This window comes from Condylostylus longicornis, unplaced genomic scaffold, assembly GCF_029603195.1.
Source record: "Condylostylus longicornis isolate FDR11 unplaced genomic scaffold, ASM2960319v2 ptg000010l, whole genome shotgun sequence".
NCBI lineage: Eukaryota > Metazoa > Arthropoda > Insecta > Diptera > Dolichopodidae > Condylostylus > Condylostylus longicornis.
In genome coordinates, this window is record NW_026577979.1 from 12,450,056 (window position 1) to 12,469,673 (window position 19,618).

At 26.7% G+C, this 19,618-nt stretch overlaps 1 protein-coding gene across 1 annotated transcript in view; it reads right to left on the minus strand.

Moving 5' to 3' along the window:
- The window catches only part of LOC129618649 (neuronal acetylcholine receptor subunit alpha-7), a 234,127-nt gene that overhangs the window by 90,437 nt on the left and 124,072 nt on the right, over positions 1 to 19,618 (minus strand). The window contains exon 4 of the mRNA XM_055533529.1: positions 4,641 to 4,821. Within this exon, the coding sequence (XP_055389504.1) occupies positions 4,641 to 4,821 (181 nt within the window). The remainder of the gene's footprint in view (positions 1 to 4,640; positions 4,822 to 19,618) is intronic.

The following is a 19,618-nucleotide window of genomic DNA, read 5'->3' on the forward strand; positions in this document are numbered from 1 at the left end:
GAAAAAAAATTAAAATAAAAAGGATCTTTAACATTTTTTTCTTCTTCATTTTATTTTTCAATTCTTTTTTTTTTCTTTCTTTTGATTCTATTTTCCTGCTTCATACTTATGTGTATTTTTCCAGCTTTTAGCCTTTACGAAAATTCTTATAAGTGAAGTGATGATGGTGTGAAACTGTGTTATGTGAATTAATGGTATACTTGCACGTATATGTTCGTATTGGGTGTTACATTACCATTATTTTAAAATACATTATGGTTCTATTTTAATGTAATGCGCTTTTATTGCATACATTTCCGTTTTTTTGGTCTTTTTGTAAATTCCCAACAGATATTCCCAAAAATTTTGATTTCTTTAGATTCGTTTGAATTCAGATGAAGTCTTCGAAAGTAATTATTTTTTGAGTTTTTTACATTTTCTAATTTTAAAGGAGAAACTTTAAATCTAACTAAGTTCGTTACCACACCAATTGAGGAAGCCATTTAATTTTAATAGGAAGCATTTAATATTTAGCAAACGAACTTTTTCGAAATTTGGTGCAAAACTTTCTGCATAATAGAGAAAACAGCTCATATTAATCTAATGCTTAGTTGTGTTATGGATTTTCATTTTATAGAGCAAACCTCTTATGGCAGAACACTTTAGGTTATAGTCGTGCATACAGAACTATATACCTTTGGCTTATAAAATAGTAATGCTCAAAAAAGGGCTATTAAATTGCTTTGATCAGAATAAAAGTTTTGGTTCAGGATTATAGCGTCTATGTTAGTCTACTGGCATTAAGTTTTTATAATCTTTTAATATTTCGGAATATTCTTTGATTACTATTAATTTGTAAATGCAATTAAATATTTTATTAACAATAACATTTATCTGACGGGTATTGTAAGCAATAGTGATTTTGTAATGAAAATTGATACAGAAAAGTAACAATGTGTTCCGACATTTTGAATATCTTTCTGACTTCCCTCATCGCATACAATATATAACACTAATACATATGAGTATGTATTACAAATGCATTAATATTCATACATACCGGCATAAATATAATATTTTATTTTTATAGTTATCCTTTAGTTAAAAATAAATTTACATTATACGTTAACACAAATCAGGGCAAAACGAATAATAGAATTTCACCCAGAATGAAAATGAAATTTTATCTGATGCTTAAATAATATTTGACAATAGAAAGACAGTAATGGATGTTTCTTAATTGAATATTTGGATATCTTGGAAAAAAGAGAGATATGAATTTTAAGTTTCGAATATAAAATTATGTGAATGTCACAGAATGTCGGCAAACAATCGTGCACATAAAACTTACATACATATATATAATAATTATATTATGTATATATACAAAGAATTCCACATAATGTTTAAAAAGAAAAATGTTAGATATTACTTTCATTGTATGTAGGAAAAAAGGACCTTCGTCGTAATTTATTGAGCATAAATTTGAATACTGGAATTTTTCATTTCATTACAATTTGTTTAAACTTAAAAATGGAAACCATAATGCCTAATTAAAAGCAAAGTAACAGTTTTATTTGATTAAGGCAATAATTTTGAAATTTTTGAAGATTTTAAATAAACGATGAGTAATTAGAGAAGGATTTATTAATATCGTCCGTAATTATTGTTGTTTTTTTTGGAAGTTTATGATGACTTTGAAAAATACTGGAAATTTTCAAATCTTAAATAATTAGGATTTTCGTTTTAACCTTGCCATATTGCATCATTTGTAGTATAGCAGTTTTTTAAATTAGTTTGGTATTGCAACATGTGCATATGTTCAAATGAATTTCACTAGATCATTTCTTTTGAAGTGGAAAAAATAATGATAAACTTTGCCTTAATTGCAATAATGAAATTAAAGTTCCGCATCTAATTTTTTGAAATCATGCTGTATTCAATGTGCAAATTTTGTGTTTTGCAAATATTTAAAAATCAGAAAAAATAAATAATTGGTAAATAATTAAAGTTGAATTTGAATCAATTGGTGCTCTGCAAATTCGAGTTCAATAATATATCATCAATGTTTGTTATATAAACGGAGTAGTATTTACATATTTTGTGAACCTATACACCTCAATTCTCAAATTAAAGCAAAAGTGTTAATTATTTTTGTAAGAGTTCACCTTGAATTTGATAATTTTCATGTTTTTTTTTATATTAATCAATCGCCATTCAATGACCCTAAGAACGGAATATTGTTCTTGAAATTTCAAAAATCAAAGTTCAAAATTAAAGCAAATTTGCTGCTTTTCATTTTCATACCAAAGTTTTTATTTTTTTTCTTTTTTAGTAATTTTTAATTTAAATGAATTTTTCAAAAATACTTTTGCATCCGAAAACTTTTGATAAATTTAATTAGAATTTTAATATTATGCTAATAATATTTTTGTTCACTTAAAGAACATAGAAAACTTCGTGGAAGGAAAATATTTCAAATTTCAGTAAATATTACAGAAAAAATTCTTTTGGTGAATGTTTTTTAATAAAATATTTGCATCAACAATATTTTCTGGTGACCTTTTAATTATTTATAGAAATATAATTGTTTCAACTATTAGTGCTATAAAATAAATTCTATAATAAGTGGTTTATCATCACTGATTGGAAATTTTATAGAGTAAATTTCAAAAACTTCTTAAAATTACTGTAATAATGCGTTTGACAGGGAAGGTTAATTAAAAGTACTTCAAATAATCAAATAATTTGTTATAGTGTATAAAAAGTTCGCATTTTTAAGTTCACGCATCGGATTTTTCCACAAAAAAGCGTTTGTTTATTTGAATTATAAACTTGGATTGGACTCGAATCTCGGGTCATTATAATATTTTTAATGTGTTGAGGAGTACAGGGTATTTTTCTAAAGAGCTGTACTAGACAAGGAAATTAATTTTGAGATTCGTTCTGTATGAAGTAATTTTTTTAAATATTTTTATATTAAATATACTCGTTGAAAGCCTCTGTCTAGTAGTCTAGCATTTATCATAGGAGGAATAGTGCTTTTGGACTTCAATTTTTAATTTCATTCCAATAATTTCAATCTCCCCCTCTTTTCTTACAAAATTGATATGTTCTATATTAACATTGACATTTTCCAAAATTATCACTAAAAATTTAATCATCTTTTTGCTCTCATTCAATCACCTTTAAAAAAAAAAAATTTCCAATGAATTTTCCAATGTTTCCCACGTGTCTGTCGCCTTGATACACACTGTCGAAAAATTATTTTCAATAATTTGAATATATAAAAAAAAAAATTTCAAAGTAAATTTGGCCGCCATATAAATTTATGTTTCATGTTGGTTTTTCTCATTTTATAAATCAAAATAAATTTTAAAAAAATTATTTTTTAGAGGTCACCAATATGAACACAAAAAGGGAAATAAAAAAAAAAATTTATAACGATAATTGGAATATTAAATATTTTTAATTGTATTTGTCATTAGTGCATTTTTAACTTTATTTTCATTTTACTGTTTATTTAAGCCCCATTATTGTTCATTTTTTTATTATTTTTTTGTTAAAAAATAAAAAAATGAAGTAAACATTTATAAAAATCATTAAAACAAGTAGAAAATCAATCATGATTTATTTTCCAATATTCTTGTATGTTCAGTTTTCAATTTTATAGACAATAATAATTGCGCAAGAACGTTCTATTGAATTTTTCGAAAAGGGGGCAACCTTAAATATACTTTGAGATATTAAAGCGCTTATCGAAAATCAAAGATTCAAAAATAGTTTAAACATATCGAAGGAAACTGAATTATTAAATGTTTAACTTACACTTTCTTCCAGAAGGGCTGTAGATCCCGGTCCTCGAAGAAATATGGAATCAAATTACTTTAGTAAGTGGTATATGCAAATATTGGTCAAAAAATTTTAAAGAAGTGTAAGGCTTACTTAAACAAACTTAACAAAACAAATTTAAAGAACCATAAAACTCATTCCATTGATTCCTCCTTGGATTATCTGATTACTTTTCAAAAAGTATTGTTTTTTGTATAATTCCAGTAAAGGAGCATTTCTTGTATAATATAAGTAGTGTGACTGTGATAAGATAATTTAGTACAGATTATTGGCTTTTCTCAGCATAACAATAGCCTTTTCAACCATAATACGTAAACATAAACTTCTATTTTGGGAGAGTTTATAAAATTAAGACCTCTTATAGGATTCGATTTGCACTACCTTTTTCCACTTTTATTGGGGCAAAAACCAAATCTTAAAATATTTAAAAATCACAATATATTTCGAAGAAATAGAAATTTGTAGACTTTTTTCCAAAGTGATTATTGCCATTTCAATTAAGAATTAAATTCCGGTTTTTTAAACCAAAATTCAGTTCAGGTCTGTCTTGAGACGCTCATGAATTCATTATAATTGTATACCCATGCATGTATTATATAAGTCTATACATAAAAAAATTCACAATATTTACGATGATATTTGCAGAGATGAGAATCTTCTTATAATATAATCTTTATATATGAATATATATATATATATATTATACGTAATATTATATAGTAATACATAGCCAATCAATAAAAAGATAAAGAATGGCGAAACATAAAAATTGAACAAGAAAATAAAATCAAAAAAAAATTGCAACTCACCTGAAATCCATCGTACGTCCATGAACCAAATTTCATTTCACATCGTTGATCATCGAACGGAAACCATGTAATATCAATTTTACACGTTGATTTAAATATTCCTGGCGGTACATATAAACAGGAACCATTATTACGGACGACAACATTTGTTTGATAGGTTCCATCGAAACCTTCATCAGCACTGTAAATATTTACAAAAAGAACAAAAAAATGAGAAAAAATTATAAAAACAACATTATAACAATATAAAAATAAGAGAAAAAAGGAGAAATGAAATAAAAAATTATTCGACAAGAGGGAAAAAAAAGTAATATTGAGAAAAAATCTTGCAGGAAATTATAAAAAAAACAAAAACAAAAATGGCGATGGATAAACGAAGTAACGATACAGAAAGAGAATGGAATTTTTTTTGTTTCTCTTTTTTTTCTTTTGTTTTATATTGAAATTAAATTTTTTTTTCTTCTACCATTCTTTCTCTTTTTCTTATTTATTATTAATTGAAATTATCATGCGATTGGAACAGATTTATTGAACTTGCTTGTATGTATGTGTGTATACTTGTATTAAGTATTGGTTTGTGTGAATATTTTATTGAAATGAATGCATTATTATGTAAGAGTTTAAATATGTGTTTGTACCTTGATATTTTAAGATAAAACAAAAAGAAAAAACAAAAAAAAACAAAATGAAAGAAAATCGTTTAACTCGTTATAATGCGATTAAATAAATTGAAGTAATTTTCAATGTTTGGTTGAATGATTGCATCAAATCGTTCGAAATAAATTATCCTTTTATAATAACAATATAAAGTTAATTGATTACGTAATATGTAGGAGATTGTACTTATCGCATAACACTTATGGGGGATGTGCGTGTGTGTGCCAAAATAATAACGAAAATAAGTTGAATTTCTTAAGTTAAAAAATCTTAAAAATATTTGATTGTATAATTATATCTTTTACTGTCTATGTATGTAAGAGCTAGTAATTTTTGTCCTACTGTCGAATTTGTTCATACAATTAAGTATCTGAAAAATAACTGTAAATGCGGAATAAAATTTATTACACAATTTGTGAAAGTCTAAGTAAAGTTAGGTTATGATCAATCTATACTTAAATAGATTTAAACTTGTTTAAAAAATGGTATAAGAATGAAAGAGTGTTTTGAAAAAATTCACTTTTTTGAATTAAAAGACCCCATAATTTTTCAATTGTTTTATGAAAAATTCTTGGGTATTAGCTATATTTTGCAGCATATTGTATAATTTGTCTCAATTCAAAAATTCTTATTTCTGAACAATCCGAACTGATGGTAACTGTTGTTTCAAAATTTAGTAGGGCGGAAATTATTGCATAATAGTTATAAATTTATTACTACAGTTTTAGCGGCGTATGCTTTTTGTTAAGAAGTTCTGCACGAATTTATATTGTGAAGAATTCTGCAATATGAAAGTAAAGTTTATGCAAAAGTTATATGCAAAGATGTCTTCATTTGTGGAATATGCAAGTTATATATTCGCTTACGCCCGGAACACCAAAATAAATAAAATTTAACTATAACTAAAATTAAATCGAACGTTGCGATCAAATTTCCATACTTTATTACTTAAACCTATTCTAAATCATTTAATCGCAACGTGATTTGACAAAAACAAAATATTTATTTTAAATTAAAATTAAAATTCAACGTTGCAATTAAACTCCTATATGAAATCATTTAATTGCAACGTGATTGAACTTTTACAGACAAAACTAAAGCAAAGTTCCAAATATTCAAATTACAATATTAAAACTTTCCCATGAGAATTATTCTAAACAATTTTTTGCTTACTAAACAGTTATTTCTTATAAATAGAGTAAATTCAATAGCAACTTGGCTTGGTTGGTAATTCAGTAGCTCGTTAGTTATTAAATCGTTTTGCCGTTTAGAAAATAAAGATTTAAAAATAAAGTTAATAAGTTTGGAATTAGAAATTAAAGTGTAATTAATTAATAAATGAAATAAAAAGAACTTTTATAAATCTTAAAATATTTTTTGTGTAAAGTAAAAACTTATAGTTTAATTTAATAAGTTTGGAATTGGAAATTAAAGTGTAATTAATTAATAAATGAAATAAAAAGAACTTTTATAAATCTTAAAATATTTTTTTGTGTAAAGTAAAAACTTATAATTTAATTGGCGCAGTCGGTAGGATACCGACTCCGTCTATAAAAACAAAAAAAAAAAAAAAAAATCTAAACAAAAAAAAAAGAAAACACTAATATTTTTCTTAAGTCAATTTAAATGAACAAAAAACTAGAAAATAAAATAGTGTAATGCTCAAACCATTAAGCAAAATTAAATAATAATAATAAAAAAAATTTTGTGGTGAACTGAGTGATAAAAGTTTAGTTGTGTAAAGGCGGAGAACTTTTTTCAAAAAGTTAATTCGGTAAATAAACGAACAAAAAATTATAAGTAAAACACAAATAAAATATCTATTAAAAGATCTTTAATCAAATCAAATTTTACAACTAATTAAATTGATAAAACAAAAATTATAAAAAGAAAAAAAAAAAACCAAAATATTTTTTTTTTTAACATTTATGAAGAAAAGTGAAAAAGAAAAATACTTTGATAATCTAAAAAATATACAAAAAAATTTTAACATGTCACTTGCTGCAATTACATTAAAAGACTTGATAGGCGAAGCTCGTTCAGTACCAATTTTTACTGGACAAGACGCCTACAGTCTAAAATCCTTCATCGAAGAAGTCGAAAGTTTAATTGCCTTAGCAGCGGATGCCGATGCAAAAAACTATCTATACAGAATTTTGTACAGCAAGATCCAGGGTCCTGCAGCGGCAGCAATCCGGAGAATTCAGAAAAAAACTTGGGACGAAGTAAAACAACAACTGAAAGCTACCTTCGGAGTACAGAAATCTTATTTGAAATTAAAAGAAGAAGCAGACTGTATAATTTTTAGAAATGTAAGTGATCTTTATGTTAAATTAAATTCCATATTAAATTTGTTAAATTTAAAATATGATTTGGATGACAATAAATCTTCAGAATTTAATCCAATTAATAATGAAAATTCAATATTAGAAAAATTTTTGAATAAATTAAATAGAGTAGACTCAATGTACCTTAGAACTAAAAATGTAACAACATTAGAAGACGCTTATAGAAGCTTATTAGAAACCAATATATCCGACAGCAAGGTTCCAAACACCAACTCTCAGTATAGGAACAATAATCATACAAATTACAGAAATAACCATAACATAAATTCTAGACATAGTAGTAATAATACAAATTCCAGAAATAACTATAGAAACGCAAATAGAACTTTCAACAATAACAATTACAATAACAACATAAGAAACACTTACACAAATAGACCAATGGACAGAAACTACACTACTAACGAAAAGTTTAGGAATTTTAGGCCCAACCAACAATTTGGTGGTACAGGTAATAATCTACCAGGACCATCTTATAACGAAAATCGGTCGAGTCCAGTTCCAATGGATGTGGATTCGGGTTCCACAGAAAATTTTCACTGTGGTCCCCCTATCCGACATTACCCTTAGTAGACTTAACAATGGAAGGCAAAAGGCTGACCTGTCTGATCGACACAGGATCAGTTACTTCAATTATAAACGGCAATATTTTTGATCGATCTAAACAAAACAAATTAGAAAATCCAATTCAATTAAAAACACTCGCAGGAAACCAAGCCATTAAATACGAAATAACTACAAAAGTACCTGACGAGTTCAATGAAAATTCAACTATGTCCTGGAAAGTAATGGATCTTAGCAATAAAAACTTTGACGCTCTCTTAGGCCAAAATATTTTAAAACCAATAGGAGCAAATATTAATCTTTCAAAGGAGCGGTTAGAAATTAACAACCGTAATATTAAATTTAATTCAGCTTGTCCTTTTGAAAACACTTGTCAAATAGAACCTTTACAAATCAACCATAATGAATTATTTGAAAAATTATTAAATAAAAATATGAATAGAGAAGAAATTAAATCATTAAAATATATTTTAAACTCTAATAAGGATCTTTTCTATAAAGAAGGAGATCGATTAACATGTGTCAAAAGTGTAAAACATCAAATAATTACAACTACTTCCCGACCGATTTATAGTAAAATATATCGGTTTCCAAAAATACATGAAGAGGAAGTAAATAAGCAAGTTCAGGAAATGTTAGAGCAAAATATTATTCAACCATCCAGTAGCCCTTATAATAGCCCTATATGGGTAGTACCCAAAAAATTGGACTACTCAGGGAAACAAAAATGGCGCATTGTCATCGACTACCGTAAATTAAATGAAATTACGGTTGATGACAAATTCCCGATACCGAATATAGATTCTATATTTGATAAATTGGGTCGCGCTCAATATTTCACCACTCTGGACCTCGCAAAGGGGTTTCACCAGATATTAGTGGATGAAAAAGATCGTCTAAAGACCGCGTTTTCTACACCGCAGGGTCACTTTGAGTTTGTACGGATGCCATTCGGACTAAAGAATGCTCCGGCAACTTTTCAAAGGATGATCAATTACGTTTTAAAGGACTTTATCGGGCGAATTTGCGTTGTCTATCTAGATGACATCCTTATTTTCTCTACATCACTACAAGAACACCTCTCAGCTATTAATAAAATATTTTCAAAATTAAGAGAGTTCAATCTAAAAATCCAAGTGGATAAGTGCAAATTTTTCTCTAAAGAGACAGAGTATTTAGGACACATATTAACACCAGAGGGAATAAAGCCAAACGAAGATAAAATTAATGTAATTAAACAAATCAAACTGCCTAAGACTCCCAAGCAGATAAAAAGTTTCCTAGGCATTACGGGGTACTATCGCAAGTTCATCAAGGACTATGCGAAAGTAGCTCAGCCTATGACTAAATATTTGAAAAGGGGAAATAAAATCAATGAAAATGATATACAATATAAAGACTCCTTTCAAAAATTAAAAGAATTGATTACAACTTATCCTATACTTCGTTACCCTGATTTTAAAAAGAAATTTGTATTAACAACGGACGCGTCCAACTTTGCAATTGGAGCGGTCCTATCACAAGAAAACCACCCAATCTGCTTCGCTAGCAGAACCCTTAATAATCATGAATGCAATTACTCTACTATAGAGAAGGAACTTCTTGCCATAGTATGGGCCACTAAATATTTTCGGCCATACTTATATGGTACAAAATTTTTAATAAGAACAGACCACCAACCCTTAAAATGGTTGCATTCACTAAAAGAACCGAGCGCCAAACTACAAAGATGGCGAATCAGATTAAACGAATACGACTTCGAAATAGACTATGTAAAAGGAAAAGAAAATCGTGTTGCTGATTTTTTAAGTAGAATGGATTCTACAAATAATGAAATTAATCATATAGATGACCCTAACGAAACACCTTCTAATAATTCAGTTATAACAACAAACCATAGTCGCCATGAAAATCAATTCCCAACATCCGATATAATAATTAATAAATATTTGACGCAGCTTTATTTGACAAAAGAAAAAGAAAGGGAAATAATTATAAAATATAAAAAATTTAGACAAATCTTTATTAGTGAAAATGAAATCAATAATAGCCATTATTTAAATGACATACTTAGACGATTCATTAGAAATGGAATAACTGCTATCTATTCCGAATTAAATGATGAAAAATTTGATATAGTAAAACAGAAACTCACGGAACTCTTTTCTAATAATAATAAAATGAAATTCATAAAATGTACTAAAAAAGCAATAGACATAGAAAATGAAGAAGAGGCCTTAAAATTAATAGAAAAAATTCATAAAGAATCAAACCATCGAGGTATCGTTGAAAATTATACAGAAGTGAAAGATGAGTTTTTCTTCCCTAAACTTAAGGAACTATTTCATAAGTATATAAACAATTGCGACATATGTAATCAATCAAAATATGATCGCAAACCAAATAAATATAGATTCGAAATTTCCGAAACCCCGAGCTCTCCTAATAAAATAATACACGTCGATTTATTTTTCTGTTATAAGGAAATATTTCTTACAATAATTGACAAATTCTCAAAGCATTTAATGGTCCAACGTCTCAATGACCGAAATGCAACTACTATTATACAAGCACTTCGCAACAGGTTTGCACTATTCGGTAGGCCAGATAAAATCGTTGTCGACAATGAGTTCGATAGTCTTAATATCAAAAACTTCTTTAGAACAGAAAATATAAACGCTCACTTTACGTCACCCAGAAGCCATACCGGAAATTCTACAATCGAACGAGCTCACGGAACTTTAAGCGAACACCTTCGTATCTTAGATACACAAAAATCACATTTAACACCGTATGAAAAAATATTATTCGCAGTCGAAAAATATAATAATTCCATTCACTCTGTAACTAAAGTTAAGCCTATAAACTTTGTAAATAACGAAATAACCGATATTGAAAAAATTAGAAAATTAATTGATGAAAATAAACTTAAAACGATTGAAAAACTAAACAAAGATAGGATAGACCCTGACTATAAAGAAGGAGATAAAGTTCTTGTAAAAAATCCCGAAGCTCTAAGATATAAACATAAAAAGAAATATACGTATATTAAATCTAAATTAATTAACGGTAAATTAAAAGATAACCAGAATAGAAATATTCACCCAAGTAGATTAAAAAGAAATTTTAAATTTTCCTCAGGTAACCCAGAAACAAACTCCACTCAACCACTACCACAACAAACTTAAATTAGCACTACTAATTCTACTCCTCACTTCAAATACTTGTTCTGCAAATATTGACGTTCAGGTATTGGAAAATCAAGGTGGATTCCAACTAATCAAACGGGAAGAAATTCCTATAATTCAAAACTATTCTAAAATTCTTCACTTTATAAATATTAGCGAACTAGAAAATACTTTAGCACAAATTGAAAATAATATTTACAACACTTTTAACCAAGACAATACCACATTAAAACAATTACAAATTCAAATCGAAAAAACTCGACATAACATTAAAACATTACTACCACACAGACAAAAACGAGGACTCATTAATTTAGGTGGCAAAATTTTAAAATGGTTATTTGGAAACTTAGACGATGATGACAAAACTGAAATTGTAGAAAACATAAAACTTATTGAACAGGGAAATTACAACTCCATTCAGACCATAAATAAACAGATTAAAATAAACGACCAATTTCAGAAAAACCTAAATATTCTACAGAAACGAATTAACGAAAACCAAGAAATTTTAAATATTACACTGAGAGAACAAAACAACACCTTTAGCAAAAGCATAAAAAGTTTACAGTTTCTTTCTAGTTACACAAATATTAACTTACTAAATTCAGAAATAGACAAAGTCCAACAAAACATTCTTTTCGCTAAACATGGTATCATGACTCACTCCATTTTATCCAATGAAGAAATTGATGAATTTGAAATCGATGTTTTTAAATATAAAGAAATAAAAAGTTCACTTATTAGTCTAGATAATAATATTATTTTTGCCATTTTGATTCCTAACGTTGCAAGGGAACTTGCAGTTGGATATAAAATTATTCCAGTACCTAACAAAAATTTCGAGGAAATAAACATTGAATCTACTAATATATTGAAATTTAAAAATGAAATTTACTTTAATAATAAACAGAATTGTGAAAATAAACTAAAAGTAATAAATGGTTGTATAAAAAATTTAATGAATAATAATTTTAAGAATTGTACAAAAAGAAAAAATATTAATTTTGAGATTGTGGAAGTTTCATCTAATATTATCTTAGTAAAAAATGCAAATAATGTAATGTTAGAAAATACTTGTAATAACATACAATACAAACTAATTAAAACTAACTTAATTACATATTATAATTGCACTATAAAAATAGATGACGTAATATTCAAAAACATAGAGAGAAAAATTAACAACCACATAATAATACCAAACTATTTAGAACCTTATAATGTTAGTTATATACCAAATTTAGAAAATATTAATTTGAAGCAAATTGAAAATTACAATGAAATAGAATTTGTAAAATTTGAAATTAAAAACCATTATATTTTAATACTGTCAAATATCTCTATTATATTGCTTTTAATAATTTTTATTACAAAATACTATATGAAAAAATTTTATAAATGTAAAAAACGGCCAAACGATACAAATGAAAATAATAGTAAAGGAAATATAATCTCTGGAGCTCAGGAGAGCTTCCAGCTTAACGAGGGGGGAGTTATATATTCGCTTACGCCCGGAACACCAAAAAAATAAAATTTAACTATAACTAAAATTAAATCGAACGTTGCGATCAAATTTCCATACTTTATTACTTAAACCTATTCTAAATCATTTAATCGCAACGTGATTTGACAAAAACAAAATATTTATTTTAAATTAAAATTAAAATTCAACGTTGCAATTAAACTCCTATATGAAATCATTTAATTGCAACGTGATTGAACTTTTACAGACAAAACTAAAGCAAAGTTCCAAATATTCAAATTACAATATTAAAACTTTCCCATGAGAATTATTCTAAACAATTTTTTGCTTACTAAACAGTTATTTCTTATAAATAGAGTAAATTCAATAGCAACTTGGCTTGGTTGGTAATTCAGTAGCTCGTTAGTTATTAAATCGTTTTGCCGTTTAGAAAATAAAGATTTAAAAATAAAGTTAATAAGTTTGGAATTAGAAATTAAAGTGTAATTAATTAATAAATGAAATAAAAAGAACTTTTATAAATCTTAAAATATTTTTTGTGTAAAGTAAAAACTTATAGTTTAATTTAATAAGTTTGGAATTGGAAATTAAAGTGTAATTAATTAATAAATGAAATAAAAAGAACTTTTATAAATCTTAAAATATTTTTTTGTGTAAAGTAAAAACTTATAATTTAATTTGCACAACCGACAAAAACCTGATATCCTCAAAATTACAATTTGTAGCATCTTTTGATCCTGTTTTTTTTAATGGGAAGGTTTTAAATTAGCCTCATTGTCTTTTGACGCAATAATGGTTTGCTATTTTTCTCTCAATATCTACAGTGATTTAAAATTTCTTAGAAGGAAATTGCAGGATTTTAGCAAATTTTCACTTAATTGTACCTTATATTCAATTAGACATATTTTGCATGTAAAAAACCTAATTTTAATAGAATTTTAAAGAGCTCCCCTTAATACTTTAATAGTAAAAATATAGTTTAATGAAATTGTTGAATGGAAAATTTCCAAACGTTTAATTAAAAATACTACCTATAAGGGTAACCAACCCCTTGATAAAGTAATGGAATTAGAGCAACTGAAAAATTTTTATTACATATTTAGTTTATTAATATCATCATAAAAAATAATTTATTTTTGAAGAACATTGGAAATATTGCTGTTGCTCTTTTTCAAAAATGTCATCTACATATTTATACTAAATTTACCTTAGAGGAAGTTATTTATGTTTTTACTTCAGCATACATTTATTCCTTCCCAAGATTTTGATTTTAGACGAAATAATTTTGAATGCAGTACACGTATTGTTAAGTTTTTTTGACATTCATTTTTACTTGTACGACCGTACGTATATTTCAACCGTATTTGTTTACTATTCTCAGAATATTAATATGAAGTCGTTGTTCTCTAAACAATATCACATGTCATCCTGCCAATATTCAAAGAACTTTTGATGTTTTTCGAAAAAAAAAAATCTTGCATACTCCATGTTGTGTAAAATCGTAAAAAGCTTTAAAAAATAAACAACGTATATGCACTCAAATTCGCGTTTTATAAAATTTTACAATAGAAAATACAAAATTGAATATTTCTTTGTTATATAAAATTGCTGTAGTACAATTTACATATGTACATTTTGTTCTTTGAATGAACTTTTCGGGTTTTTTATATTTGGTTTTCAATTTTATATTAGATTTTTTTTTTGACTATTTGTATAGAATTAAGAGATATTATTTTATACGGGATATCATTTGTGTAGGATTTGGAATTGGAAGATATTGGAATAAAATTTGTACGTTCTAGATCCGATGTTGTTCAATTTAAGAACGCAACTTTTGTTATTTAACGTATTCGTTCATATTATGATAAAGTTTCGCACATGTTTCCATACGTTATAATGGTTGAAAAGAAATATGTGAAAATTCATAATGTACACCTATGGCAACATGGAAAAGTTTCCCGATTCAGAATAGTTACAATAATTTCAGTAAATCAAATTGAATTTAAAAATTACGAAATGTTTTTTTGTAAAACATAATTTTTAAAAATAATAATTCTGTAAAAGTTAATTGAAATATTTTTTTCGAAATACAATGTGATTACTTTAGAAACATTTGAATTAAACCAAATTTTTCTATATATTGTAGATTTGAAAGCAAGTAATTTAAGTACCACAATAATTCAATTTTGAGAAAAATGTTCTTAGTCGGTTTTGCTTTATTGCAATAAATTTGTTCTTATTTAGAACCAAAGCATAAGTTGACTTCACTGCTAAAAGTTTTAAAATATTCAACCAATTAATCGGTGGTCACACAGTTCTGAATCTCTTCCTTTCAAGAAATTTTTTTTGTACAGAAAATTTATTCAAATAAGGCAGGCATTTCAATTTTAGTAAGATAAAAATTTATTTTATTATTTTTTTTTTAATTAAAATTTTCTTGCAACTTCATTGTTAATGTTATTTTTAAAAAACGCATAATTCCAAATTTTCAAGTTACTATATGAGCAGTTCAAAAGCATAATTGCACTCTTAATATTTTTATTTTTTTTTCTTCAAACAAATTTATTATACTTAAAAAAATTTTAAATTAAGAAACAAAATAAAGTGAACACTTTCTCGTCTCTCTAAACAAAAGAGTATGGACGTTTTTTTTTTTTGCTTTACGGTTAAACTAAATTTAACATAGAAAGGTTCTTTTAAAAATTTTTTGTATAAAAAGTTTATTTTTACACTAATTGTATGTATGTAATATAGGTACGTATGTAAATATAATATACGTTTACATGCACCTATTATATATTATACACATACAAATAGCTTTTGAAAATATAAAGATTTCAAAGAGAAAGGTGTTGAACTTCTATACACAAACAAGTATTATCCTTTTGTTTAGTGTGGTAATTAATTATTGTACCAGATTGGCTCATAAAAACAAACTCTTTAAGAATAGATTTTTGAAGTGAACTTTGTATGATGCTGTACGAACACTCTCTTTAACAAATAATATACATACAAAAGTATGTATGTATATTCATGTATAATGTATATACATGTGTAAATCAAAGTAAAATTTTGAAAAAGTTCGTGCTTTAAAATATTTTAAGAGTTATTAAACTAACAAGGAAGCTGAAAAAGGAAAGAAGCAGTTAAATTATTTTTTTTGTTTTATTGTGTGAGTCCTTACATAAAATCTATATTATTGCACTATAAAAATAGAAGTATATACAGAGAATACGCTTCAATAAGGATTAAAAAGTAGAATCCTTGCTCTAAATAAATACAACAATATAAAAAACAAAAAAACAGTGCAAATTTTTCTATTCTTGTTTTGTGCTAGACTTACTCATCTTCCCTTTTTTTTTAAGAACAACAAAAATAGATAAAATTTCGCTAAATTATGTATGAAACAATGTTGTAGTTTTGTTGCAACTTACATGCATCACTATGAACATATCTATTCGACGTACGTACTTGAAATTATTTGTAAAGTAAATAAAATTCAAGGTAGTCAAAATTAATAATTTAAAATTTCTCTATTATTGCTTTAAGTAAAATAAGAATTTGTTATATAAATTTTTCTCATATACACATATTCATATATATTTGTATATGAGTTCATGGATATTACAATTTGTGTGAATATTTTACGAGCTTTATGAACTCGTACAATTTGCCAGTCTTAAATTAAATACAATTATTTTGCCATCTCATAATTGTTTTTGTTTTCTTCATATAGTAATAAAAGTGACAAAGAGAACAGGTTTAGTAAATTCAGAAGTAACAAATGTAAGGGAACTTGAATAAAAAGAGGAAAAACAATCTTGTTCTTTTTTTTCATATCAAAAATTAAAAAGGACATTCATTGTACCCATAATTGAAAAGGAACACGTGTATTTTTATATTAAAGACCTTGACATTTGGACAGAAGTGAAAAGAAATATGAAAGCGAAAAAAATAAAATAAACGCATTTTTAAATAAAATTTTTTTGTTAAAAAATTAAAAATTAAAACAAGTAAAAACGTTTCAGTCGGTATAAACCGATTGAATTATACCCTGCACCTTTCGTTATTGTGCAGCAATTGCTCGAACCTGTGAAATTATTCTATAGAAACTTCACGGATATGTCTGACCTATAATTGGACATCCGACTGCCAAGTTTCATGAATCTGACTTTATAATTTTTCCAAATATTTAAAATTAGCTTTTGGAGTTGTATGGCAAGAACCTGAACCTGTCAAACAATTCCATCAAAACTTCACAAATATATCTGATCTATAATCGGACACACAACTGCCAAGTTTCATGAATCTGACTTTATTATTTTTCCAAATATTTAAAATTAGCTTCTGGAGTTGTATGGCAGGTACCCGAACCTGTCAAGCAATTCATCTAAAACTTCACAAATATATCTAATCTATAATCGGACACACAACTGCCAAGTTTCATGAATCTGACTTTATTATTTTCCCAAATATTTAAAATTAGCTTCTGGAGTTGTATGGCAGGTACCCGAACCTGTAAAGCAATTCCTCTAAAACTTCAGAAGTATATTTGACCTATAATTGGACACATGACTGCCAAGTTTCATGAATCTGACTTTATAATTTTTCCAAATATTTAAAATTAGCTTTTGGAGTTGTATGGCAAGAACCTGAACCTGTCAAACAATTCCATCAAAACTTCACAAATATATCTGATCTATAATCGGACACACAACTGCCAAGTTTCATGAATCTGACTTTATTATTTTCCCAAATATTTAAAATTAGCTTCTGGAGTTGTATGGCAGGTACCCGAACCTGTAAAGCAATTCCTCTAAAACTTCAGAAGTATATTTGACCTATAATTGGACACATGACTGCCAAATTTCATGAATCTGACTTTATTATTTTGCCGAATATAAAAAATTTGCTGTTGGAGTTGTATGGCAGCCACCCGAACCGGTGCAGCTATCCCATTACAATTTCTAGAGCATGTGTTGAATATAATTGGACACATGTATACAAAATTTTTTATTTATAGCTTTATTAGTTTTTGAAATATTTAAAATAAACTCTTTGAGTTGTATGGCAGCTACCCGAACCCGTTGTCCGAATTAGTCCAATAACAATAGGGCTCGTCCTTGGCACAAAAGAAAAAACTTGTGAAAGTTTGGTGTCGATTGCATTATTCGTTTTTGAGTTATCGTGCGATCGGACGGACGGACGGACGGACGGACGGACGGACGGACGGACGGACGGACGGACGGACGGACGGACGGACAGACGGACATGTCTAAATCGACGCAGAATTTTACGCTGAGCAAGAATATATATATATGTCCATACCGCAGATGACTCCTTCAAGTAGTTACAAACTCCATACCAAAGTTAATATACCCTTCACGTAGTGCAGGGTATAAAAAAAAAAGGAACAAGAAAATTTTTTAAATGGGAATTTTTTCACTCGCACTTTAAAGTCATTTTGAAATTTCTAAAGAGGAAAAAAAAAAAAAATTATTTATTAAAATTAATAATAATTTTGTTCAGGTATTTGAAAAGAAAATGCGAGCATAAAATAATTCTTATGGGGGTATTTTCGTTGTGTAAACATGCACATAACACTCTTGTATAAAACTTGTAATTTTATTATGTGTGGTCGACAACAGCAGCAATACTTGCAGAATAATATTTGAAAATTAAAAAAAAAAAGAAAATTATTTCATTAAAATCAAGGATAAAAGGTAAAAAAATTAAAATTTAATATTTTTTATTTAACGAAATATTCTTGAAATTTTTCAAAATGAAAATTAAGGCTTAGCGCGTATTATTAATCTACAGTATTAATTTTAAAGCACAATGGTTATTCAATTATTACATAGATATAACATACGTTAGGTACAGACGTACAGTTGTTAAATTAAAATTTTCTTGCATAAAATTGATAAATTTTTGGACTACAAACTGAAATCGCCAGATCTGTTTCTTTTATCCATTAGTTTTGAATTTTATTCCAGTTGTCTTATCAAGAAGTTAATTTAGGAATTTAAGGAGATCTTATTTTTTTAATTAAACGTGGTTACGATAAAAATTAGCGCTTACATTATGTTTTAAATGAAAACAATAATAATTAACATTTGCCGTCTAGCCAAGTTGTTGAAATATGTTTGAAATTAAAACGTGTTTAACTGTGTACTTAAATCAACTTTATTTAACGTGAACATGCCAATAAAATACTTTAAAATTTTTACTTTTTAAAATTTCTGTCTAGGAAGCTCATTAAAATTCTGAAAATTGTTGTTATTTCAATTCTGGAATTGTTGGAATTAAAGAGCAATCACCCTTTTATTCTTCTCTAGAATTTTTAATTGTAATTTAAAAATACTTTGTGTTTTTTGCTAAAGAAATTGTTTTACTTTTGTAAGAATTTCAGTATAATTACCAATTAATGGATTTTTTCCTCTGTTCACAACTTTTTAACTATTATTATAAGAAAGAGTTAAGTTTCAAAAATGAGAAACAAGTTTTAAAAAAATTTTAGTTGTGTATGAAGAAGGAAAAAAGTCATTATCATATGACATAAAAGAAGCATTAAGAAATCTTGTTAAAAAATCTTTGTGGGTTGCATAGAAAAAAAAAATCGTCAAATCTAAAAATAGCTCAAGAAACCAATTTATGTCAAATGACTGCGTTCCATATATAAAATTTATTTTTTATCATAATCTGTATGTTACAATATAATTGTGCTATATGTCT